The following is a 26,448-nucleotide window of genomic DNA, read 5'->3' on the forward strand; positions in this document are numbered from 1 at the left end:
TGAACAGCAGCCATTACGTTAGCAGGGTCCACTCTGTCTCAGCCACCCAGCGTCCTCTGACGCTGCAGTCAAACTGAAGCGGGATTCCTCTGATCGCTCTTCGTGTCCAGAGAGATAAGCATGGCTAGAATTTAGCCAAGGTGTCTCCATCAGATGCAGAGCCTTCAGTCAGCCATTTGTATTAATAAATATCTGTTTATAATTTAAAAATATATATATATATCAGGAGATGGCAGCTATTGAAGACGGTGCAAATTTATTTATCTGTGGAAAAATAATTTCCCTTCCCCAGGTCAAATGTCAAGGAGCTCCTAACCCCAGGGCTTGCCCTAGACTGTCTGCCACAATAGGCAAGGCTAACTTCTGCCACCCCCTCCTGCGCTAATAACATCATTGGGTCACATGGGGGTGCCCAGTTCGACCAGTTTGGTGTAGTGGTTAAGTGTGCAGACTCTTATCTGGGAGAACCAGGTTTGATTCTCCAGTCCTCCACTTGCAGCTGCTGGAATGGCCTTGGGTCAGCCATAGCTCTTGTAGGAGTTGTCCCTGAAAGGACAGCTGCTGTGAGATCTCTCTCAGCCCTACCCACCTCACAGGGTGTTTGTTGTGGGGGAAGAAGATAAAGGAGATTGTAAGCCACTCTGAGACTCTGATTCAGAGAGAAGGGTGGGATATAAATCTGCAGTCATCGTCTTCTTCTTTGCCTAGTGGCAGGGCTAACCCTGCCTACTGCCTGTAAACATCTTCTGTAGGGAGGAGATTCTGGTCAACAGGGTTAACTCCTGCTTCTTGGCCATTGTTTTGACATTTGCCTCCTGCTTACTATGCTTTATCCCAAAATCCAAACTTGGCTTTGAGGCCTGTAAAACAAGGAGCCAGGACACTATAGCTGCTAAGTGTCCAGCTGTTGTAGCACACTCCCCCCCCCCCCCCCAAGTTCATATTGAAAGCATACTTAGGTCTTACACCTGAAAGAGTCTGCAAGAATTGCAGTGATTCACACAGAAGTGCATCCCAAGGGCATGTAATTCTGCTTCGTTTTTGCAGCAAACTGAAAGGTGATACAACAGTGTTCCACACCTGACAGAAAAGTAATTATAGGGATATCAGCCCAGTGGCTTTTGCAGAGATGCAGCAGGAAGACTCTTTCTTAGGCAGATGAGCATCTTTAGTTTTTTCCCCCTAATTAACTTTTTTATGGCATTCTAGCAGTTCTCTTGCACCACCACACTGTTTGAATCATTTGTATGACTCAGTATTTTCCATTCACTCATTTATACCAGCAGAATTGACTATCCGGGAAGCTGATTTGTGTTGCAAGGTCCTAGGGAGGAAGTAACTTCAACCACAGCTAAGAGCCCCGAAATAGATAGTGCCAGAGCTTTTTTTGTAGCAGAGACTCCTTTGCATATTAGGCCACACACCCCTGATGTAGCCAATCCTCCAAGAGTTTACAGGGCTGTTAGTTCAGGGCTTACTGTAAACTCCAGGAGGACTGGCTAAATCAGGAGTATGTGGCCTAATATGCAAAGGAGTTCCTGCTACAAAAAAAGCACTGGATAGCACTGCTCTGTTTTCCGCTGCCTTTCTTTCTACCTTTCAGATCCAGCATTATGATTTCTTCTAAGGTCCGCTCATGCCAGCCCACTGACTTCTCACCCTGCATTCCTGCTGTGCGATGAGCTCCAATCCCATCAAGCACAGATCTTCTTGGTCCGCATAGCCCCTTGAGAGGAGTAGGAGCCAGTGCAGCCAGCATCCAGCCCTCACTGAACATGTGTCCCAAAGGAAATATAATAGCTTTTCGCACACCCACTTCTCTGAATGTCCACAGGATGAAACCTTCCCCTTCCCAGTAACCTTAAGAGAGAACCATCAGTGGCTACTAGCCTCAGCTTATAGTTGGAACTATCTGTCTGGGGCAGTGATGCTCTGTATTCTTGTGCTTGCAGTGATGCTCTGTATTCTTGTGCTTCTAGCCCCACTGGTGGACCTCCTGATGGCACTTGGGTGTTTTGGCCACTGTGTGACACAGAGTGTTGGACTGGATGGGCCATTGGCCTGATCCAACATGGCTTCTCTTATGTTCTTAACCAGCTTTTAAAGAGAAAGGCTGTGAGAGAAGGCTGGAGTCCAGGTTTCACCAGAGCTGGCCCTGCCACTAGGCAAACAAGGCAATCGCCTAGGGCGCCGGCCTTTTGGGGGTGCCAAATTGGGTGCCCCCTTGTGACTTGATGACATTATCAGTTGGGGAGGGGGTGCCAGAAGTTAGCCTTGCCTTGTAGATGGACTGGAGGTCTTGTCAGCAGGTCTCCTCTTATATTCTTATGATGCCCTATAACCCCAGGGCAGCATAGAGTCCTCCTTGGTGTGTTAGTACTTGATCACTGTTTTTAAGTGAGAGGTAAAGAGCCCTATGGTGCAGAGTGGTAAGCTGCAATACTGCAGTACTCTGCTCATGACCTGAGTTTGATCCTTGCAGAAGCTGGGTTCAGGTAGCCGGCTCAGGGTTGACTTAGCCTTCCATCTTTCTGAGGTTGGTAAAATGAGTCCCCAGCTTGCTGGGGGGAAAGTGTAGATGACTGGGGAAGCAATGGCAAACCACTCCATAAAAAGTCTTCCGTGAAAACGTCATAATGTGATGTCACCCCATGGGTGAAAACGTCGTGATGTAATGTCACCCCATGGGTCGGTAACAACTTCATAGGCTTGCTGTGAAGACAGAGGACTACCTTTACCTTTACCTTTATTTATTTATTTATTTATTTATTTATTTATTTATTTATTTATTTATTTATTTATCTATCTATTTATTTATATTTTATTTTATTTAGTTGGCTTATATTCTACCCTTTCCCGTAAATGGGCTCAGGGCGGATCACAACATACAATAATAACAATAAAAACCCTACAGATCAGAGTTAAAACACTACATTAAAATTAAACGAGTAAAACAGTAAATAAAGTGCACCACCAGCAGGAAGGGCACATCATACAAGGTAAACAGTTATAGGCCCGTATTAAATGATGGTAGTGGAAGTAAGATATCACTGCAGTAGGGCACAATGTCACCACAAAGGAGGCCAACTGGAGCTCTTGCATACTGTTGGATATTGTAACTTTGCATGCAAGAGGATCTGGGAGAGGGAGGGTTAAGAGAATTCTATCAATGGGGTACACTTTGCAGTTGGTCCCACCCTCTCATCCATTAGATGTTGAGCCTCTTCGGCCCTTGCTTGCCTTCTGTGTTTCATCTTTTATGAGAGCTCTCTTCTTCTTCTCTCTCTTAACTGGGCTTGGAGCTGTAGCAAGTTAACTTTTTTGAAGTTAATTGTTCACAAGACGTTAAATATCCCTCCATGATTGTGTCATGTAAAATGCGCTTGCATTTTTGTAAGTAAAATTTCTTTCTCTTGTTACCTTTGGAGTCAGATCATCTTTGCAATTTGTTTGAACAGCATTTTCCTCTTAACTGGGGAATGTGGAGGATCGGGGGTACTATGCAAAAAGCTTCAGTGCGTCCAAGGCAAAATGATAATAGAGTTTCCTGTTGGTGTGTTAGTTGGTGTGTTCTTTAAAAGAGACTTTAAAGGAGAGGTACAGGGGCCCTTGCATATATGGTCTATCTTCTGCATTTTGGAAGACTTGGATATATGGAGAGCAGTGTTCCCTTTAAGCTGAGTTAGTGTGAGCTAGCTCACAGGTTGTTTTGCTTCTGGTTCTCACATTTTTGTCTTAGATCAGGAAAAATGGCCCCCAAGCAAACTAATTGATGCAGTAGCTCACACCTTTAATGCCGGTAGCTCATGAAGTAGAATTTTTGCTCACAAGACTCCACAGTGTAGAGGGAGTATTGGTGGAGAGATAAGGGAAATGGCACATTGTCTGTGCCCTGCAGCATCCTTGAGTGGTGCTTTTCATAGTTTTGGAAGAGGGTATATTTCCACTGCTCTGCTGTTTGTATTTAGTTAGGACTTGTATGTTGCCTTTAGGAGGCAGCTGGTGGAAAGATGTAAATAAGGAAATTGTGCTCTGGAGATAGCCTAGTCTGTAGGGAAGCCTGCAGGCAGCAATGTGTACTTATCTCTGTGCAGTGCCTACTTCATTTTTAAGCACTTTGCTAATTATACTAGTAATGCTATTAAGCCTTGATGAGGCCTGGCAAGTTGTAGCCAAACTCTCTTCTGTTCTTTATGGCAGCCTGGAGGACTAATTGGTTGAGTGAAACAGCCAGTCCGCAGCACACCTAAGAAATAAATCTTGTTTAGAGCAAGCTAAAAAAAACCCAGGTTTGGTGTTGGTAGAAAGTGCCATCTAATTGGAGCCAATGTTCCCTCTAAGCTGCAGAGTCTTGTGAGCAAAAATTCTACTTTGTGAGCTACCGGCATTAAAGTTGTGAGCTACTGCATAAATTAGTGCGCTCTGGGGTCATCCTTCCTGAGCTAAGACAAAAATGTGTGAGCTGGAGACTAAAAATCTGTGAGCTAGCTCACACTAACTCAGCTTAGAGGGAACATTGATTGGAGCCATAGCATTTTTGAAGAAGAAGATATTGGATTTATATCCCGCCCTCCACTCCGAAGAGTCTCAGAGCGGCTCACAATCTCCTTTACCTTCCTCCCCCACAACAGACACCCTGTGAGGTGGGTGGGGCTGGAGAGGGCTCTCACAGCAGCTGCCCTTTCAAGGACAACTCTGCCAGAGCTATGGCTGACCCAAGGCCATGCTAGCAGGTGCAAGTGGAGGAGTGGGGAATCAAACCCGGTTCTCCCAGCTAAGAGTCCGCACACTTAACCACTACAGCAAACTGGCAAGAGACAGAGGTGGGTTAGCCATTGCCTGCCTCTGCATAGCAAACCTGAATTTCCTCAGTGTTCTCTCATCCAAGTACTCACCAGGGCTGACCCTGCTTAGCTTCTGAGAGCTGCTGAGACCAGGCTAGCCTGGGCCATCCATGTCAGGTGTTACCAGTGCATTATTTTGTGGTTGTGCAGTGCACACTTTAAAACAAAAAGTATCTTGGTGTTTTAAGAAATATTCTGTACTGCTACTTACCAGCCTTCTGATACCCCGCTTCCCTTTCTCTTTGCTAGACCTCAACTCAGCTCGCGGACAAGGTTACTGCCAGGGTGGATTCAGCGCTGAATTCACAAAGGTAAGTTACCAGTCCTTGGTGAGAGCATGGCTAATAACAGTGCTAAGTTCCTTTATTTGGAAGCAAGGGTGGGAATTCTCCCCCCCACCCACACACACTGGTGGGAACTGCTCATAAAAGAATAAAATGGGCACTGTGACTACCACCATGCAGCAGCTGCCTGCAGTTCCAGGCTGTAAGTTAAATTTAGAATAGGCCCATGCAGAGTCTGTGGTAATATCTGCAATAGCTTGCTAGATATCCTTGAAGATCAATCATTTATCCTTGAAGCTCAATCAGATCCTTGAAGATCAATCATTCATATAAGTGGGAGGGGGGAAACAGTCATTGAGGCCCCTAACAGTAGAGATTAGGTAAGAAGAGCTCTGCTGGATCAGACCAATGCTCCATTTGTGCAGCATCCTGTCTCACACAGTGGCCAACCATTTCCTCTGGAGGGCATAGAAGTTGAGGCATACATAATAATGTAAGAAGAGCTCTGCTGGATCAGACCAATAGTCCTTTAGTTCAGCATCCCATCTCACACAGTGGCCAACCAGTTCCTCCGTATGGTTGTCAACAGGGCATAGAAGCTGAAGCCTTCCCCTTGTAAGGACAGCCCTGCTGGAGCAGACCTGTGGTCCATCTAGTTCAGCATCCTGCCTTACACAGAGGTCAACCAGTTCCTCTGGGGGACCAGTAACAGGGCACAAAGGCCAAGGCCTTCCCCATTGGATTGTAATAAGAGTCCTGCTAGATGAGACCAGTGAGGATCCATCTAGTCCAGCATCCTGTCTCACACAGTGGTCAACAAGTTCCTCTGGGTGGCCAACAACAGGGCACAAGAGGCGAAGGCCTTCCCCAAATGTTGCCTCCTGGTTCTGAGATTCATAGGTTGATTGCCTCTGAATGTGGAGGTTCCCCTCAGTCGCCATGGCTCGTAGCCATTGATAGACTTCTCCTCCATGATTCCATCTAACCCCCTTTTAAAGCTGTTTATTCTTGTGGCCGTCCCTACATCCTCTGGCAGCAATTTCCATATTTTAATTCCTGTCCATGTAAAGCAGTATTTCCCTTTGTCTATCCTGAGCCTACTGTTCATCAGCTTCATTGGATGCCCTTGAGATCTAACTATTTTAAGAAAGGGAGAAAAAAGCCAAAGAATATTAAAGAAAAATTACAGCCATGTAGAGCAGGGGTGGCCAAAGGTAGCTCTCCAGATGTTTTTTGCCTACAACTCCCATCAGCCCCAGCCAGCATGGCTGATGGCTGAGGCTAATGGGAATTGTAGGCAAAAAACATCTGAAGAGCTACCGTTGGCCACCCCTGATGCAGAGGGATTGTCTGTTTAATTATTTTCCCATTAAAAAAAACACTTGAGGAGGGAATCCCAACTTGTGTTTGCATATTGGTGACATATGGGTTGTCAATCCCCAGTTGGGAGCAGGGGATCCCCTGGTTTGGAGACCCTTCCCCCACTTCAGGTCATAAGAAAGCAGAGGAGGTGGGAAGGAAATGTCTGCTGGGCACTCCATTATACCCTATGGAGACCGGCTCCCATAGTGTATAATTGATCATTGATCTGTGGGTATCTGGAGCTCTGTGGGGGCCTGTTTTTTGAGACAGAGGCACCAGATTTTTAGCACAGCATCCGGTGCCTCTCCTCAAAACACTCCCCAAGTTTCAAAAAGACTGGATCAGGGGGTACAGTTCTGTGAGCCCCACAAGAAGGTACCCTTAGCCTTCATTATTTCCAAAATGGAGGGAAGGCATTTAAAAGGTGTGCGGTGTGATTGCCAGAGCTCCCTTTGGAGTTCAGCTCTGCTTGTCACACCCTTGCTCCCGGCTCCACCTCCAAAGCCCCCAGTTATTTCCTAAGTCAGACCTGGCAACCCTCGTGATAATGCTTGCCACCCACCATGAGGGGAAGGGCCAGGATTTATTGAGAAAGAACATGCATGGATTCCCAAATTCAATCCTTGGCATTTCCAATTATTTATTATTATATTTATTTTAACCATTTATTAGCTGCCTGTCTACCATACAAAACTTAAAGCAGCTTACTGTGCAACCAGGACATAAAACAAAAACAAAACACGTTAAAAGTCATGAATTAAAATTGCAATTTAAAACAGCAAATAGAAAAAAACTAAAGGAATCTTGGCTGGGGACCCTAGAGTACTGCTTCCAGTCATGATAAATGGACTAAGCAGGCCTCAGATTCAGCAGGAGCTCACAGGAGCACAGCTCCTGAACCTTTCTGAGGGTTCCCCCTCTTCCTTCCCACCTACCTTGTCCATTGAATAGTAGGTGCAGCTGCATAACAATTCCTGGGTTAGGAGAGAGGGCAGCCAGCCAGCCACCAGGGGCTTTTACCAGACCCCCAGCAGCCATCATTAACCCCTGGAGAAGCCCCCACCATCCTTTCTCCACTTCTTGGATGATTTGGGGTGGCGGGTGGCTTGCTGGCCTTTTGACTGGGGGGTGGGCAGGAGAACTGGTCTTTTGACTTTGGGGAGGCTGAATCTCTAGCCATCCCAAACAGGCCTCCCTTGCCCGGGGCTCTCTTTTGTTGCACCAGGTTGCTTTTGGCTGGTGGGAGGGGGCATATACTTATGAGTTATGCTAACGAGCTCCACCACCTATTTTTTACAACACGATCCCTGGGACTAAGGTTCTGATTCTGTGTAATGGTTTTATAGAGGGGATGCATTTGTGGAATCAAACTTTCTCGGTTACCCATCGTTGGAAAGGGAGTGAAGAACCAGGAGTTTGTGGGGCTCTGCTTTGGGATCCCTATCAAACATGAGCATGTCTGCACCGCAGCTAGGAGCAATCCAGTCTGTTAAGCTCTCTTTGGCTGCGATCACACATATTGGTTGCAATCACACACACATGATTGGGGGTCTGCTTATCTACAGGAGTGTCTTTCTCCGCATGTCCCCCAGAGAGCACTGCGTTCAGGGACACAACATCTGTTGTCTATCCCCGGACCAAGCGAGGCCAGGCTGTGTTCTACACGGGCCGGGGCCTTCTCAGTGGCAGCACCAGAAATGTGGAATGATCTCCCGGAGGCCATAAGGGGCCTGCAGGATCTTTCCCAATTCTGCAGTGTCTGCAAAATGGAATTATTTCAATAGGCCTTGACACCTAACTGGGAATTGCTACCCTTCACTGCCACCCCACGCTGCTGAGGAATTATGACCACTATGGCATCACTGTTGGAAAAGGAAGATCCTGCCATATTGTATTGGACAGCACCATGAAATGTTTTAATATGTTTTTAAATTGTATTTCATTGCCTTAATTGTAATCACAGATGTTTGAACTGAACTGATTGTTAGCTGCCCTGAGTCCACTTGCGGAGAGGGCGGGATGCAAATTGAAAGTAATAAATAATAATAAATAAATTACATAAATGCACTTTCCAACTGTGTTTTGCCAGTGCAATCAGTAGAATCCAGTTGGAAAGCAGATTGAAAGTGCATTATTCAATGTGTGGGGTTGCCGCCTTCGTATGGTTGAACTCTCTCTGGAATCTCTGCTCCCCGTTCATGGTCCTCGAACAGTTAGCATTGCCGCCAAAGATGCCACAAGGCACATAGATGGGAATTGTGCTGCTCAGCTGCATGCTCTCTGAGGAGGATCAAATGCAGTCTGGGCCTTCAGGCTACAGCTGGGATGACTTTGGTGGCCTTTGTGACCTATAGCCTGCTAGGCAAACAGAGAGGATGCAGAGGTCACTGTGACCTCATGTGGCAGGGGTGACTTTCTAGATGAAATGATGGGGGTGCCAGTGGGTGGACAGCAAATCAAGAGTGGCATCGTGGGAAGTATGCTGGACTAGCACTTGGAGGACTTGGATTAAAATTCTTGCTCACCCACAAAGCTCTCTCTCTCTCTGTGACACAACCATCATTTACTTTGAAGACACAAAGCTGCCTTACACTGAATCGGATCATCAGTTCCTTGAGGCCAGTATTGTCTACCGAGACTGGCAGCGGCTTTCCAGGGTCTCAGGCAAAAGTCTACCTTATCCTTTTAACTGGTGATGCTGTGAATTGAACCTGGAGTCTTCTGCATGCAAAGCCGCAGCCCCTTTTTCATGGTTATAGTGATACTAAGTGGGAGGGGGAAACCAACGTATGATGCCAGGGAGTGATTACAAGTAGGTCTGGTGAAATTTGGGATCTGATTTTCTGAGTCAGATCTGATTTAGGGATAGATTCTGCGGGATGTGACGCTTGCCCTGTTTTTTTGGCACCTGATTTTTTTTGGCCACTGTGTGACATTGTTGGACTGGATAGAGTGTTGGCCTGATCCAACATGGCTTCTCTTATGTTCATATGTTCCTTTCCCTTTGCAGACTGGACGCATCCTCCTTGGTGGCCCTGGAAGCTATTTCTGGCAAGGTGAGTCCCCTTCTGCATCTTATCTCTTGCACTAGTCCCAAACCTTCTCTTGAGCAGAGAATATCAGATGAGCAGGGCTACAGTACGGTAGAAGAGACTGCACACAGGGAAAACTAGATCTCCCATTTCCTTGTTAACCCGGAAGGGGTACTGGTTGGGTATCTTAGCCTTGACTTCCTTGACATGGTCCACCTTGCACTTCTTGAATGCTATGGTGTCTTTCCTCTGCTATGGTGTTTGTTTCCTTTGCCACTAGTGCTTGCATGTGTGCACGATCAGTGTTTGATTATCTTGGGCCAGTCGCTGCCTTTTAGCCTACCCAACCTCATAGGCTTGCTGTGAAGAGATAGGTTCAGTTCCTGGCATAAGAACATAAGAGAAGCCATGTTGGATCAGGCCAGTGGTCCATCCAGCCCAACATTTAGGGAAGGATGGTGGCTTAGTGGTAGAGCATCTGCTTGGTAAGCAGAAGGTCCCAGGTTCAATCCCCAGCACCTCCAACTAAAAAAAGGGTCCAGGCAAATAGGCGTGAAAAACCTTAGCTTGGACCCTGGAGAACCAACTGCCAGTCTGAGTAGAGAATACTGACTTTGATGGACCGAGGTTCTGATTCAACATAAGGCAGCTTCATATGATAAAATGGAGGCAAGGAGAATGATCTTGATATCTGGGGGTGGGGGGGGTCATCATATGAATGGATGCAGTGCCCTGGAAAGCTTAAGGAGACAATATCTCTTAAAATTAGCACATTTTTTCTTTGTTTGTTTTTGTTATCCTAACCTGGTGATGTAAAGGCCAACCTTGTAGGGTTTTAAAGGCACCATGACCTCTTTTCCTCCCCCCCCCCCAGGCCAAGTAATATCAGCAACACAGGATGCCATTGAGAAATCCTATGACCCCGGATATTTAGTCTTGGAGGTTCAAGGTCAGCTCGCCACTCGTTCGGATCCTCACTTCAGCGCTGACGACAGTTACCTCGGTGAGTGTTTGGAAGGAGGGATACTGCTGTCTCCAAGTGGGTACCTTCATCCTGGTGGCCCTGTATTCTTCCATTCCCTGTGGGTAGGCATCCTGGATCCAAGATCTGGCCTTGTGTCACACCATTCATTTTTCTGGGATACCAGCTCCTGATCTTACCTCCATCCTCAGATCCATCTTCACCAAGGGTTAGGCGACTGGAAATCCAAGAGGGGAGGGGCAGTGGCTCAGTGGCAGATTATCTGCTTGGCACGCAGAAGGTTCCAGGTTCAGTCCCTGGCATAAGAACGTAAGAGAAGCCATGTTGGATCAGGCCAGTGGCTCATCCAGTTCAACACTCTGTGTCACGTAGTGGCCAAAAAACCCGGGCGCCATCAGGAGGTCCATCAGTGGGGCCAGAACACTAGAAACCCTCCCACTGTTGCCCACCCCCCCAGCACCAAGAATACAGAGCATCACTGCCCCAGACAGAGAGTTCCAACAATACGCAGTGGCAAATTGCCACTGATGGACCTCTGCTCCATCTCCATTTTAAAAGATCAAGTAATAGGTGATGTGAAGGACCTCTAGCTGAGACAGCTTGAGAGCCGCTGTCAACCTGAGTAGATAATAGTAACCCTGGTAGACTGTTGATCTGATTCAGTATTAGGCAACTGCATGTATTGATGCGTTCAAGAGCCATTTTATCCTACTTTGTCCATCGTAAGGGCTAGAAGCTTGCTTTTTTAATTTAAAAAAGGAAGCTGAATTCTTCTCCCAGGAAACACATTTTGCAGTGTTTCTGTGCTTCTTTGTATTCTTGTGTGCCTATAAAACAAGGTGCCTTTCATAGAGGGACTTCCCTCATGGTCCCTTTTCCTGTTTTCTTGCTGTTTCCTTTGCTCTTTCCCTCTGCACAAATTGAGCCTGGCAATGTGACCTTTTTAGAGACCCAAGAAAGAGGGGCTGTGATCATTGACAGAGCATCTGGTTGGCATGCAAAAGGTCCAGGTTCAAACCTTGGGGATGTGAAATACATCTAGCTAGGGTTGGGGGGTTTTGAAGAAAAAAGCCCAGCAGGAACTCATTAGGCCACACCCCCTGATACCAAGCCAGCCAGAACTGTGTTCCTGCGCATTCCTGCTCAAAAAAAGCCCTGCGTCTAGCAGAGACACCCGGAAAGCCACTGCTGATCCGAGTAGACAGTACTCTTCCTGATGGACTTTTGGTCTGATGTAGTATGAGACAGCTGATGTGTTCAGCAGGTGCAGATGGACCCAAAGATAGCCCTATCCCAACACACTTATTTATGCAGTTCGACTTTTTGTCAAGCTAAGATGCAGGCAAAGGTCCTTGATCCCCTCTAGTTTAAATGCCACTTTGACTTTGAAAGGGTCTCCCTTGATCCAGCTGTTTGCCCCTGGATGTGAGTTAAGACATAGAGAAAAGGGTTATGGGCAGGGTTTTTTCCTAGAAAAAGCCCTGCAGGAGCTCATGTGCATATTATGCCACACCCTCTGATGTCACCATTGTTTTGCACAGGACTTTTTGTAGAAAAAGCACAGCAGAAACTCGTTTGCATATTAGGCCACACCCCCTGACACCAAGCCAGCCAGAACTGCGTTCCTGTGCGTTCCTCACAGCTTTTTTGTAGGGAAAAAGCCCAGCAGGAACTCATTTGCATGTTAGGGCACACCCCCTGATGTCACCATTGTTTCACATAGGGCTCTGTTGTAGAAAAAGCCCAGCAGGGGCTCTTTTGCATATTAGGCCACACCTCCTGATGCTGAGCCAGCTGGAACTGCATTCCTGCTCAAAAAAAAGCCCTGGTTATGGGTCACCAAACTGAGTAAAGGGGAAGCTCTGCCGCTTTGGGAGAAAGAGGGTTAAAGAGTCCTTGGCATGGGTCTTGGTTTATAAGGGAATGAGCCCATGAGTAGAGCCTTACAGTCCTGGCTTGCTCAAAAACATGGGCCCTCGCGAAAATTATGAAATTGAAACCAACTGCAAAAAGTCTGCAGCCTCTTACAAGATCTGGTGCTGTTGATATCTTCTCAGGTACACCCTGCAGGAAGCTCTTGTGAAAAGAGTAGCAGAGCTGATATCTCTCATGGGTGGAGTTCACAGGTGGGAAACCCCCAGCCACTCACGATAGTCAATGACGAGAATTGCTAAAACATGAGATTCCTTTTTCTTGGGCCTATCTCAGAGTACCCATCCTGGACATAGGAGCTGCTTCAGTAGCTCACCAAAGTGTCCTTATGTTACTGTTTACAGCGTGCACCCCTGTTCATGGCCGGCTCTGTCTCCCACCTATCAGCCCCCCTTCCTATTTCACTGCAGAGTCTTGCCCTGTAGATTGATCAGGCAGCGATTGATTGATTTCCGATCTTGGTATTTTTGTTTTGCTTGTGAGTCACGGTACAACAAATAATTTTCTGGTGCACCAGTTTCAGCGGTCGCCCTCCACCCCTGGAGCCTAAAATTATTTTTGGATTGTAGTTGTATTGTTTTTCCCTGAGGTTGTAGTCTGCTTCTCATAGCATAGCGACAATTGCATGTAAAAGCAGAGAAAATCTTAAGGATGTTGCTTCTCAAAGATGTTCCTGTTAGCCGTTTGGCATCATGGTCGCAGTGACAGCCTGAGATACCACAGTGCATGCTGGGAAATGAGCATAACTCTCCCTAGGGCTTCTAGTAGGTGTATTTGCCAGTGACCCGATGTGGCATCATGGTTAGAGTGCCATGTTTCAAGTGGAAAGATCTAGGTTTTAGATGACGTTGCAAACCTTGCTCATGTTCAGTCATGTCCTGTCAGCTTAACCCACCTCACAAGGTTGAGAGGGAAAGATGGGTGTAAAACCCCACATCCATGGGTACTGTCTTTGTAAGGAAGTATGGAATATAAATGTTTGTGGGAGGGGGGCGGGGAGGGGTAACTGCTGAAGATCTTCATCAGAACCGTGTTGTATCTTCTGTTTTGTTCTTAGGCTATTCTGTGGCTGTGGGTGAATTCAGCAGTGACTCCACTGAAGGTACCTTTGATCTGAGTGAGGTCATGTGTGTTCAATGGGGCTAATGCATGCACAGCTTTCAGAGTTTGGTATCCCCTTCATCAGAAGCTCCTATTGCATTCTTTAAAAAATAATCATTGCATTCTTTAAAAGGCATGGCACATGTCAAATAACCAAATTTTGCATGAGTTTTTACAATTGTGGTTTTAGATAAATGGTAAACCATATACCAGGGGTCCCCAGTGTACCTATGGATACATTTCCTGGTTCTCACCAAGTGTTTTGAGAAAGATAGTAAGACCATTAAGGCTTCTGATTGGTCATTGGAGATTTCACTGACTACACAAATTTTTTTAAAATATTGCTTTGGCACTGGCTTCCACCACAGCACAAGATTGAAAGTAAGCTGTGGCAACCATTTTATCGCTGGCTCCCTGCAGCTCTTGCAGCAGCTATTTTGTGGCATCCATTTCCACCCACCACTCTGTGTCAGAACTCCAGGGATGCCCGCAAGCTAAAAACGATTGGGAACCCCTTCCATAGATCCTCTTTGACTTGAGGATGGGGAGGGAAAATTCTGGGAAACATAAAATGTGAGGTTAGAAGAACACTTGTGAGAGCATTGGACAGAGATGGGAATGCATAATATAAGATAATGTCAAGCAAACTTTACAGAATTCCCAGACACTTATCCGTAAAAATTTCTCATTTGCTGTCATGTTTTGTGGACGTATTTTTCTTCTCCTGCCACAGGACTAGAGACTTGCTTTGGCTTTCCAAGATTCTATGTTATGCGTTATCTCCCAAAATTTGTGGTGCTTTTCTGGCTCTATCAATCCCTTCTGCTAATGTTGATGGCCTTGTTTTCTTTTCTGTCTTGCAGATTTTGTGGCTGGTGTTCCAAAAGGAAACCTCACGTATGGCTATGTAAGAACTATCCCCTATCTCTTTCCCCCTTGTCTCCATAGTTTTGTATGCTCTATACAGCTACCTCTTTCATTTTCGTTCCTGTCTTTGACAGAGCTTTGATCTCTGTCTCTCTCTCTCTCCTGCCCATCACAGTGTCCTGCAGTGCTGGGCCTTGAACACAGTACAGGGGCTGAAGACTGTGTTGGTTGCTCATGTGTAGTTGTGAATGTGTCAGGATACCAGCGTCTGGTCCATAGTGTTAGTGGCCAGAGGCAGAACCATAGTGTTAGTTCCCAGTGGGCTAGATAAATAGCCAAGGGCCAGAATCAAGTGGTGAAGTTACAGGCGTTCAAAGTCCGATATCTAGAAAGGTAGGTAGGTAGACTAGGCAGAGGCAGGCTGAAGCTCAGTATGGGGTAGGTCTGCTCACAGCTGACCTAGCCCACTGAAGTGTGCAAACCAGGACTTTTACAGAACATGAGTGATCCATATTAGTCCCCTCTGTCATGTACTTGAGGGCTTATGAGTAGCAACCCTACTCATAAGAATAGGACTGGCCCTGCCATTAGGTAAACTAGGCAATTGCCTAGGGGGCCAGCCTTCTGGAGCCACCAAATTGGGTGCCCCTCATGTGACTTGGTGACATTATCAGTGGGGGGGGGGGGGTGCCAGAAGTTAGCCTTGCCTAGGGTGCCAGACAGTCTAGGTCAGGGGTGGCCAAACTTGCTTAACTTAAGAGCCACATAGAATAAACGTCAGATGTCTGAGAGCCGCAAAACATGAATGTCAGATGTCTGAGAGCCGCAAGACATGACCATCAAGTGTTTGAGAGCCACAAGACAGAGAGGGAGGAAAGTAAATAGGAGGGAGGAAGAGGTGGAAAGAAAGCAACTTTAACTATAAATGCATTCCCCAAGCTGCCTGCTAGCTTGGCTTGGAGAAGTTATTTAAAGAGACAAGTGCCTTCCCTAAGCTGGCCAACAGGACAGTGGGGGCTTCAAGAGCCACACAAGATGTGTGGAAGAGCCACATGTGGCTCCCGAGCCACAGTTTGGCCACCCCTGGTCTAGGGCCAGCCCTGTGTAAGAACAGTTGAATATACTTCATTCGAATGCCGTCTCATTAGAATCAGAAGGGGAACATGGTGAGATCTTTTCAATGTCTGTCCTCGGTGTGAAAACCCATCCTCCTCAGATTTTAAAGTCCTTGCTTCCTCGACACAACATGTCTCCATGCTAATTTAGGAGATTAAAATCTTGGAAGCTAATTATGCCTCACTATCTTCATAATTTAGTTCATGCATTATCCCATCCAGGGCTTGAATTCAGCAGGAGCTCAGCTCCTGAACCTCCAGCCAGGGTCTGCATGCAGTGGGGAGTTCTCTCTCCACTTTACACAGACCCCGGGGCATATGCCAATGAGATATGCTACTGAGCTCCGGCACCTTTTTTCCTACAAAATGATCCCTGATCCCATCTATTCTAAAAATTGGTATCTTACTCTTCTGTATAGGTAGTAAGAAAAAAAAAGGACTAGAAAGCTACCTACCCTTACAGTTTTTTATTTTCTGCCCTTCTGCCATGGAGCTCAGGGTAATGTATACGATTCTTCCCCCCCCCCATTTCATCTGCACAACATCCCTGTAGGGTAGGTCAAATGTGAGAGAGTGACTGGCCGAAGTTCTCCTGGTAAAAACTATGGCTATGTGGGGATTTGAAGCCTGAGCTATTCAAACCATTACACCCTAATTTTCTCTCAAGCACACATTTGACTTTTATTTTTACCAGATCTCTGCAGAGTCATTACGACTTATGAGAAATTTCTTAGAAGGGAAGTGTAGAATTGGTCTGATCTTCCAGGGGAATTTATTAAAATTGGCTTAATACATTGAAAACATATATCATTATTGTTCGGACAATGTAATAATATGTGATTAACTGTCTCAGCCTTTCCCATTTGACAAGGGCAAACCCACTGGGGATAAGGAACGTGAAGATATCTGTCTTCCAAAAAGATTTAAATCTAACAACAAAGTAGATGACTGAAAAGTCTCCCTGAATGTTGTGGGTACCACATTGTAAATCTGTGCATTGCTGGAAATGAGCCCATTTGGATTTTTCCCCTCCTCTGCACATAGCAGATAGGGCCCTGCCGACAAAAAAAACCCCACACCACCATTGACCTGTGTGGTAAAAGTGCATAATAATCGGTTTTGAAGCACCTGTCCTTTCTGTCTTGAATCCCTTGCACTGCACTCCTGTGGCTGTTCCTGTCACAGGTCTAAAAGGTGGCCTGTCATTCAGTTGCTCAAACTACATGAACAGCACAGTTCCTCATACCTACACACCGCAGTGTTGTATCTTTCCCATCCACCCCTAATTTTTTGTTGCCGAGCCACACACTTATTGTCAACCACACAGTTGCTGTAATAACTGGTACAGAAAGGAAACAGGCCCCAAACTGAACAAATCTGATTTCCTTGTGGCCGTTTGACTGTGGCCAATGAGGAGGTTACTTAGGGATGTACTTTTGTTTGTCTTAGACATATGACACAAAGAGTGAGTGAGAGACAGCATTTCCCCCAGTGACCTCCCCTTGACCTGTTTGTAGTCCTCAGTATGACTTGAAAGGAACCACAACCACCTCCCCCTCACAGAAGTACAAGTGTGTGAACACCCTTTTCTGACTAATTTTTTTTTCACAATATGGTAACCGCAACCTCACTTTCCGCAACCTCACTTTGCTCAAGTAGTCTTTTGTGTGACGGCTCTTGCTTTGGTACTGTAGTGTTACGCTCCAGTCAAGGAAAAAGACAGGATATGTAGAAAATGTTTTTTATTTCTTAAGAACACATCAAATGAACTAAAACACTTTCACAACCAAAATCATTTCAGCGCTGCCGCTGAAGTCTGTGAACTGCCATCTTTAACTGCCATCTCCTTTACCCAGAATGCCACATGGTTCAGTATTAAGTGAACAGTGACGTATAAACAATCAAACGTAAAAATAACATTAACTATTACCCCCTGTCACAATCTCACAGGGTTGAAAATATGGGAGGAATCCTGGGTTAAATTAGGTAGCTTTCACTCCAGGGACTCCCCTCACCCCCGAAAGATAGTCATGTGGAATGGGGCATGAAAACACTCTTAACGATTGAGGTATAAAACAATTTTTTCATAGTTGTAGCATAGCTGTGGTGCTCAGTCCTCCTTTCTAGAAAAGAGTCAAGGTGCTATTACAACAGAGATCTCAGGGCATGGAAGCAAGAATGCCAAGGTTGTTTCCATTCCCATTAGTAATATTTTTTTTTGGGGGGGGGGGTGAAGGTAATAGCTGTGATTCTGTGACAGGAACACTGCTTATCTTTCTTTTTTCTTTTTATTATTCTTTCTTTTTTAGATTTTAATGGGGATACAGAAAAAAGCAGGGAAATAGGGAAAAGGGAAATGCATTATTAAGTAAGTTAATTACATAATATATGGGCAGTTATATAAATATTAAGGGTATTTCTTAATGTATAAATATGTAGGAAAAATACATGGCAGTTACTTTAACAAATAAATGACATTATTAATGTGTGGCTCTCTATCTCTATATCTCTATACACACACACACAACAGCACAATATATATGGCATAAGATTACATGATTATTTAAAGTCAAGATAGCCACTTTCTTGAACATCTATCTATAACCTATAATATTCTCATGCTTTCTAGTTTATTCCTTTCTTTTTTTCTTTCAATTTTTCCAGGTCACAATTCTAAATGGAAGTGACATTCGGTCACTGTACAACTTTTCGGGAGAGCAGGTGAATAGCTGAATAATCTGCCCTGAAGCTGGGAAAGGAGATTCTATGTAAAAAACTAGACTATTGATCCGGAGTCATTGCTCTTGCTTTTCTGTGCTGCTATAGTTGTTGCCAGCTCTGCCATAACTGACTTAGGGCTAAAAGCTCCTGATGGGCTCAAAGCCAATTCTGAGGAAGTGAGGTCATCTGATAGTTGCTAAGGACCACATGCTTTCTTAGCGCTTGCTTCCTTCCCTTCACCTCAAGACTGGCTTTGCTCCAAATCGGATCTAAAGAAAAGACTTTGTCTATTTCAGTACTCTTGTAGGATTATACTAAATTGTGGTCCTGTGAAGAAAACTTGGTTTCCTTACGATCTCAGCTTTCTTTTAAAACAGGGAAAGAGAGAGAGGGTGAGTTTCTAGCCCTTATATCTGCTGAGATCTCAGAAGTCAGAGAGGTGGCGGAATAAGACTTCAAGTGTAGTGCCACCCCTTGACTAGCAATACCGGAATAAATCATGCAAAGTAAAAGGAATTCTGCAAATTTATATCAGTTGTATAACTTCTGCAGCTTGCAGGATGAGGCTTTTCTTGGTGCAGAATTTTAGCGTATATGGTATGCTCAGCCCAGCATTCAGGCTTTAGATATTTCTTTTGACAAATTACCTCACACTTCTCCTTGGTTTGCAGAACCCTAAACTGAAGGGGCTGCTGGCCCCTTTGCGTGACTGTTTTCATCCCCACAGGGAAACAGCTCTTTGTTATTAGAAATAATGGATTGTTCAAACAGCTTTTTGTTTTTATACTGATGATATATAACTTTAATTGGAATTTACCTCAAACAGAACTCTGGGGAGGTAGAATAGAAATACACTAAAATATTTATAATAAATAAATACTTAAAATATTTTTATATTTGTATCTTAATCAGGACTTTCTTTGTAGCAGGAATTCCTTTGCATATTAGGCCACACACCCCTGGATGCAGTCAATCCTTCAGAAGCTTAACATAGGCCCTGTACTAAGAGCCCTGTAAACTCTTGGAGGATTGGCTACATCAGGGGTGTGTGGCCTAATATGCAAAGGAGTTCCTGCTACAAAAAAAAGCCCTGATTAATACACTTTGCTGTAAGGAGCATTGTAGATAGCATGACAGAGTGACTTTAAGGGGAATGAGTGAATAATTGTGGGGAACTGAAGCGTACTTACCTGGGCAGTGTCTTCCCTGTTCTTAGGAAGTCTTGTCCATACTGACATTCTTGACCTCATCCCTGCCTGTCCCTTCCTCCAACAGATGGCTTCCTACTTTGGGCACGCTGTGGCTGCCACTGATATTAACAGTGACGGGTGAGTGCGGAGATGGGGCAACCTGGGCAATGGTTAGTGGGAAGCAGGGGATCCTCCTCCTTGGTGAAGGGGAAATTCACTTGATTTGGAAAAGGGAGTCTTTGTCAAGTCTTGAACAGGAGTGGAGTGGGGAGGGGAGCAGAGAGGCCCAGTGAGGTTGAACTGCAGAAAGAGGGGAAATGCAGACCCCGTGGAAATAGTACCAGCAAGGCTGGGGTGAAAGACTTTCCCTATAAAAAAAGTTAAAGCACTTGGGGCTCTTTAGCTTGGAGAAACATCAAATGAAGGGTGACAATCTAGGTTGACAAGATTATGCTTGGGATTGAGAAGGTAGAGAAAGAAGTACTTTTCTTCCTTTCTCACAATATAAGAACTTGTGGGCACTCAATGAAATTGCTGAACAGGTTAGAACAGATAAAAGAAGATGATATTGCATTTATATCCTGCCCTATACTCTGAATCTCAGCGTCTCAGAGCGGTCACAATTACCTTCTCCCCCCCTACAACAGACACTCTGTGAGGTAGGTGGGGCTGAGAGAACTATTACATCAGCTGCCCTTTCAAGGATGATTCCTACGAGAGCTGTGGCTAAGCCAAGGCCAAGGCCATTCCAGCAGCTACAACTGGAGGGGTGGGGAATCAAACCCGGTTCTCCCAGAACCATAAGTACTTCTTCACCCAAAGGGTGATTAACACATGGAACGCCAGAGGAGGTGGTTGCAGCTATAAGCATAGACAGCTTCAAGAGGGGATTGGATTAACATATGGAGCAGAGGTCCATCAGTGGCTATTAGTCACAGGATATAGATGGAACTCTCTGTCTGGGGCAGTGATGCTCTGTATTTTTGGTGCTTGCGGGGGGCAACAGTGGGATGGCTTCTAGTGTCCTGGCCCCACTGGTGGACCTCCTGTTAGCACCTGGGCTTTTTGGCCACTGTGTGGTGGAGTGTTGGACTGGATGGACCAATGTGGCCTGATTATGCTCTTCTCTGAGCCCCTATGAGGGAATGGACGGAATATAAATAAATAAATAACAATAATAATCAGCTATATTTCAGCTTTCTCCTCTTTGTAAGGATTTTCATGTTCCAGCAATGACATATGTAGCTTTTGACTCTAAAACTGGATATTTAGTGTGTTGCTTCTCTTTGCAGCCTCGATGACTTGCTGATCGGCGCCCCCCTGTTTATGGAGAAAACGGAAGACGGGCGTGTGCAGGAGGTGGGGAAGGTCTACATCTACCTGCAGCGGCCGAACGGCATGGAGCCCACCGCGTCAGCTGTTCTTACCGGTCCTCAAGAGTTTGGTCGGTTCGGCAGTGCCATTGCACCGTTGGGAGACCTCGATCAAGATGGTTACAATGGTATGGAGCATTGGGGAGATAGGGAGGAAAGGATATTCATGCGTGTGCAAGTATAGATACATGCACAGGAGAGGGAAGGATCAGATTGCTGGAAGTTTTCTTGTAAAATACATTTGTCCGTTAGGATAGGTCTGTTTTTTGTTTGCTTGCTTGCTGTTAAGTATTTGCCTTTCTGTAGTGTTTATTTTTGACAGCAGGCTCCACTGGATAGCTCATTAGTTCAGGCCTTCTTGTGTTTACAGTTGATGTCAAATCTATATTCTGCTAAAATCAGCATTTTCGGAATGCCAGGGCCCATGTTTTGGGGGAAGTTAAAACTGGAGGCATGTTTCTCTCAGGACTGCCCTGCTCATGAAGAGAGTAGTTTTACTCAGAAGAGCCCATTCCCTCATTTGTACGTGAAAGTATTCTAGGCATGCCTTGTGACGGCAAACTATCAGGGCAGAACAGCAACTCATGCAGAGACAAGTAACATTCATAGTACCTCTAGACAGGGCTGGCCCTAGACTGTCTGGCACCTTAGGCAAGGTGAACTTCTGGTGCTCCCTCTGCACTGGTAATGTCACCAAGTCACATGGGGTGCCCAGCTTGGCATCCCCAGAAAGCCAGCACCCTAGGCAATCGCCTACTTTACCTAGTGGCAGGGCTTGCCCTGCTCTAGAGGAGGAGGTTGTATGCTGTCTCTTTGTAGAGTTGACTGTCCTGGGTTTACCTCCTTCCAAAACATCTCCACTGAGAGCAAACACTTCCTCTTCAGCTCTCCATTGAAAGTGACCAGATAATCCCATCAAACTAGCAGGTCTTCCCAAATCAGGATGTGCAAGAGTAGAGACCCACTTTGGTGTAGTGGTTAAGTGTATGGACTCTTATCTGGGAGAACCGGGTTTGATTCCCCACTCCTCCACTTGCAGCTGCTGAACTGGCCTTGGGTCAGCCATAGCTCTGGCAGAGGTTGTCGAAAGTCACTCCATCTTGTTCCTCTTGTCATGTGTATTCAGTTGTACAATGCTATGCTGCCCTTTCTATGCCTTTGATATAACTGTAACTTGTTGCTTATCTGCCCTTGAAAGGGCAGCTGCTGTGAGATCCCTCTCAGCCCCACCCACCTCACAGGGTGTCTGTTGTGGGGGGAGAAGATAAAGGAGATTGTAAGCTGCTTTGAGTCTCTGATTCAGAGAGAACGGCGGGGTATAAATCTGCAATTCTTCTTCTTCTAGAACATCTGTATGTTCAGGGGCCTTTAGCTAACTACTAACGGTCTTAATGAATTAGAGGCCCTCATTTTGAAAGATTGATCCTCTCTGATCTGTGTTGGACCCAGAGTCAAGGAGAAGACAGTTGAAGTTCAACTTTATTTCAGCTTCATGGGCATGCATACGCGTTGTCGGAACTGACCTCTCTGTCAATTCCCCCAACTTATAAACCTTTGCCCTGATCATTATTATTCAAGCCAAAGCGCGCCAAGCAAAAGCGGGGGTTTTGCGCGGGGTTTTTGCTAAGCTCTCATAACCGCAGGTGCTCACCTTCAGTTCATGGTTCACATCTCCTCCAGCTCTTTGCCCTTGGTTACCTAGCAACTAGCCAATTCCCAGACATGCCATCCTCCCTCCAGATAAGCAACAAGTTACAGTTATATCAAAGGCATAGCAAGCGCAGCATAGCATTGAAGCACAGCATAGCATTGTACAATTGAATACACATGACAAGAGGAACAAGATGGAGTGACTCTTGACAATCTGCCTCGTTCCTGCTTCAGGCTTTCTTTGAGCCGTCTCCTTGGACCGCTTCTGACAACTGCTGTGCCGTGGGGGGTGGGGGGGGGCAGGTGGGCAAGGATTAGAGACCAAAAGCAGGTTGGGGTAAATTTAACATCAGACACTGTGAGAATTGCTGGGCCTGAATAAGCAAGAAGAGGGGGCCTGATTTGGATTGCTGGCTTGAGCATCCACACCCTGGACATAGCACACATACTCAAGATAACATGGATTAGTTAGCCACGTTACATTCAAACCAGTGTGGTGAAAGTCATAAAAAGGTGACTTTCCCTCCAACCCCCCAGTACTTATTTATGGGCCAAGTATGAGTTCTAATCCATATGTGTACACAATCAGGACTGATAGTTTTTGACAAGCGTGAGAAGAGACTCATCCTAGGTATGCAGGGAACCTAGGGAAGCCCAGCTTGTTATCTTGCTGCCATCTGCTGGCTGGATATTCCAACTGCAGCTCCCACAGGGTCATCTCTGTCTAGACCGGGGTAGCCACACTTGCTTAGCATAAGAGCTGCATAGAATAAACGTAGGATGTTTGAGAGCTGCAAGACAGGAAGGAAAGCAAATGGGAAAGTGAGGGAGAGGTGGAAAGAAAGCGGCTTTAACATGGAATGCATTCTCCAAGCCACCAGCTGGTTTGTGATTTAAGTGATTTAAAGAGAGAAATGTCTTCTCCAAGCTGGCTGATGGGACGATGGAGGCTTTGAGAGCCACACAAATATATGTGAAAGAAAATGGCATTGAAGGAAAATTAGCTTAAGCCTGCTCTCCCCTCGTACCGGGCTTCTGATCTGAGTCAGGCTCACATACACCTGAGAATTAACTAAGAATGGCGCTCCTAGGCCACATCTGTTAACGGGGGGGAGTAGACCTTGTAACGTGAATCCACCCCCGGGGAGCAAGTTCGAGTCAAGACCTCTCTCCCTGTGTGGGATTGTGGCTGATTAGGGTAGACAGTACAAGGTGAGAGGAAGTAGTGTCTGGCTCATTTGAGGCAACTTCCTTTTCACTCTGACCATTGTGGTCAGTTGGCTGGTATCCCAACACTGCCGCTTTCTGCTTTCACGCCAGCCATAGCTGTGTACTGAAATAACTTGACTGATTTCATACTTCCGGGTGCCACGTGTCGTCAAGTTGCTTCTGATCCTGTGAATGAATAGCCTCCAAAACGTCATATTCTTAACAGCCTTGCTCGGGTCGTGCAAACGGAAGGCTGTGGCTTCCTTTATTGAGTCCATCCATCATGTGGGTTGTCTTCTTTTCCCATTGCCTTCAGCTTTTCCTAGCAAACCTCAGGCTTACCTTGGTGTTTCTTCCTGCAGATGTGGGGATCGGCGCACCATTTGGCGGCAAGGACCAGCAAGGTGTAGTCTACGTGTACAACGGCCGACCTGAAGGGTTGCACCCCAAACCTTCTCAGGTGTTGCAGGGACACTGGATGGACAGTCACGCCCCTGACTTCTTTGGGTTCTCCATGCGAGGGGCCAAGGACCTAGATGGAAACGGCTACCCAGGTGAGGGCACCGTGTTTGAAATGACAAGCCAAGGCTGCCTTGGAACATCTAAAACAGAAAAGGGCCATAGTTGAAAGCACAGAATGGCTGTAGAGCACATGGTTTGCATGGACAAGTTTGTGGAGTTTGTGTCAGTTGCTGAAACAGTTGCTGCCCTGCCCTTCTTTTTACCTGGTTTCAAAGGGGGCTTGTGACCAGTGGTCCTTCTAAGCTGGGTTAATGCGCGCTAGCTCACCGTTTTTTAGCCTCTGGCTCACACATTTTGCCTTAGCTCAGGAAGGATGGCTCCATAGCAAACTGATTTATGCAGTAGCCAAATCGCTCGTTCACAACTTGAACGCCGGGAGCTCATGAAGTAGAATTTTTGCTCACAAGAGCTTAAAGGGAGCATTGCTTGTGACTCAAACATTACATTCTGTAAACAATCATATTAAACATTTGTGTTTAAGTTAGTTGGTTAGTTACTTCATTTACGTCTCACCCCTCTCCAGTGGGGGGACCCAAAGTAGCTTACCTTGTTTTCCTCACCTCCATTCTTTCCTTACAGCAGCGAGAGGTAGGTTAGACCGAGGGTGTGTGAATAGCCCAAAGTCACCCATCGAGCTTCAGCAGCAGATCAGAGATTCAAACCTGGGTCTCTGGGATTTTCTTCCGGCACTCTAGCTGCTACACCATGCTTCTGTAACCATTTAAAAACTTGCCTAACTAAAACTTGTTGCCCAAAAGTCACTTATATTGGCAGAGTTTGAATATGTCTGGAGAGGGTATTCTATAAATTCCGCAACTACAATGGTCACATAGGGACATAAGAAGAGCCTTGCTGGATCACACCAGTGGCCCATCTAGTCTCACATGACTGTTTCAACCGGTTCCTTTGGATGACCGATAACAGGGAACAGAGGCAGAGGCCTTCCCCTGTTGCTGCCTCCTTGCACTGGGATTCAGAGGATTAGTGCCTCAGAATGAAAAATATCCCTCTCTCCAGGCACAGCCCACTTAACATGAAGGTGGGAGACCCCAGAGTAGAACTTCAGTCAGATCTAATATGAAAGATGGCAGTAATTATTCATTAAAGCAGGGGTGTCAAACATGCGGCCTGGAGGCCGAATCAGGCCCCTGAGCAACTGGCTGTCCTCTGCTTCCTACTCCCTCTCTCTTGCTTCCTTCTGCATAACAGCTTGCTTTGCAAGGCTTGCCCAATCGCACAGCAGAGCTACAGAGCCAAGTCTCTGTTTTCTGTATTGACTGAGGCTCCTCCCTTGGGGAGGAAGTGAGGAGGCAGAGCTTGCTTTACCAGGCTTTCTCAAGCACACAACAAAGCTACTGAGCCAAGCCTCTCCTCCTGCTATTGGCTGAGGCTTCTCCCCCCTCCTGGTCCCCTAGGGAAGGAAGGAAAGAGCCAGAGCTTCCTTTGCCCAGTTCCCTGGATTGCATGGGAGAGATGCAAAGAAAGCACCTTTAAGACCAACAAGTGCTGATGTTTTAAGCATGTTTTATTTTAAGTTTTTTTAAAAAATCTTTAATTGTGTCTGTGTCTCTGCTACATAATCTTAAATAAGTACACAAACGGCCTGGCCTGACATGACCCGGCCAAACAAGGTCTCATTAATGTCAAATCTGGCCCTCATACCAAATGGGTTTGACACCCCTGCATTAGAGTTTTTTCTTGGCCTTTGTCTAAGAACCTTGGAATAGCATGCAGATTCCACACACATTTTATCCTTGCAATGAACCTGTGAGCCAAGGCAGCTGGCCCAAAGTCATGCATTTTGCAACTGGGCAGGAAGAAGGTTTGAATCCATGTCTCTTGGGTTTAGATGTGGAATCGGCCTGATAGGTCTCATTCATAACAACATCGTCCAAGCTAAATGTGCACGAGTTCCATGGGGATCTGCGTGTGCTTCTTACCACCACTTGTTAACACCACTTCACACGTTGTTATGCCAGAGCAACAAAGAAGAGGACTTCTGAGGACATGCTGAGTGATTTTTCCCATAGCGTATTCGTTTGGGATGCAAGTATAAGACTCTTAGGCTAATGGAAACTATATCTAGGCAGGCTCGAGTTCAGTTTCTTCATAGGAACTTATATTCTGGAAAATAGCTGGTCAAGGTCTCCTGAGCTTAGCTGTCCTTTCTCTCCCTCTGTCCTGCAGATCTTATTGTGGGGGCCTTTGGAGTAGACAGAGCTATGGTTTACAGGTAAGCACCATATATAACCTTGCCCTGAATG

General features: G+C 45.9%; 1 protein-coding gene across 1 annotated transcript in view; it reads left to right on the forward strand.

Moving 5' to 3' along the window:
• ITGA5 (integrin subunit alpha 5) overlaps positions 1-26,448 on the forward strand; it is a 114,545-nt gene that overhangs the window by 51,824 nt on the left and 36,273 nt on the right. The window contains exons 5-14 of the mRNA XM_060252503.1: positions 5,094-5,155; positions 9,501-9,546; positions 10,397-10,525; positions 13,494-13,538; positions 14,401-14,444; positions 18,184-18,240; positions 19,516-19,568; positions 20,723-20,931; positions 24,025-24,216; positions 26,372-26,417. Of these exons, the coding sequence (XP_060108486.1) occupies positions 5,094-5,155; positions 9,501-9,546; positions 10,397-10,525; positions 13,494-13,538; positions 14,401-14,444; positions 18,184-18,240; positions 19,516-19,568; positions 20,723-20,931; positions 24,025-24,216; positions 26,372-26,417 (883 nt within the window). The remainder of the gene's footprint in view (positions 1-5,093; positions 5,156-9,500; positions 9,547-10,396; positions 10,526-13,493; positions 13,539-14,400; positions 14,445-18,183; positions 18,241-19,515; positions 19,569-20,722; positions 20,932-24,024; positions 24,217-26,371; positions 26,418-26,448) is intronic.

The sequence above is a fragment of the Heteronotia binoei genome, chromosome 13, assembly GCF_032191835.1.
Source record: "Heteronotia binoei isolate CCM8104 ecotype False Entrance Well chromosome 13, APGP_CSIRO_Hbin_v1, whole genome shotgun sequence".
Taxonomy (NCBI): domain Eukaryota; kingdom Metazoa; phylum Chordata; class Lepidosauria; order Squamata; family Gekkonidae; genus Heteronotia; species Heteronotia binoei.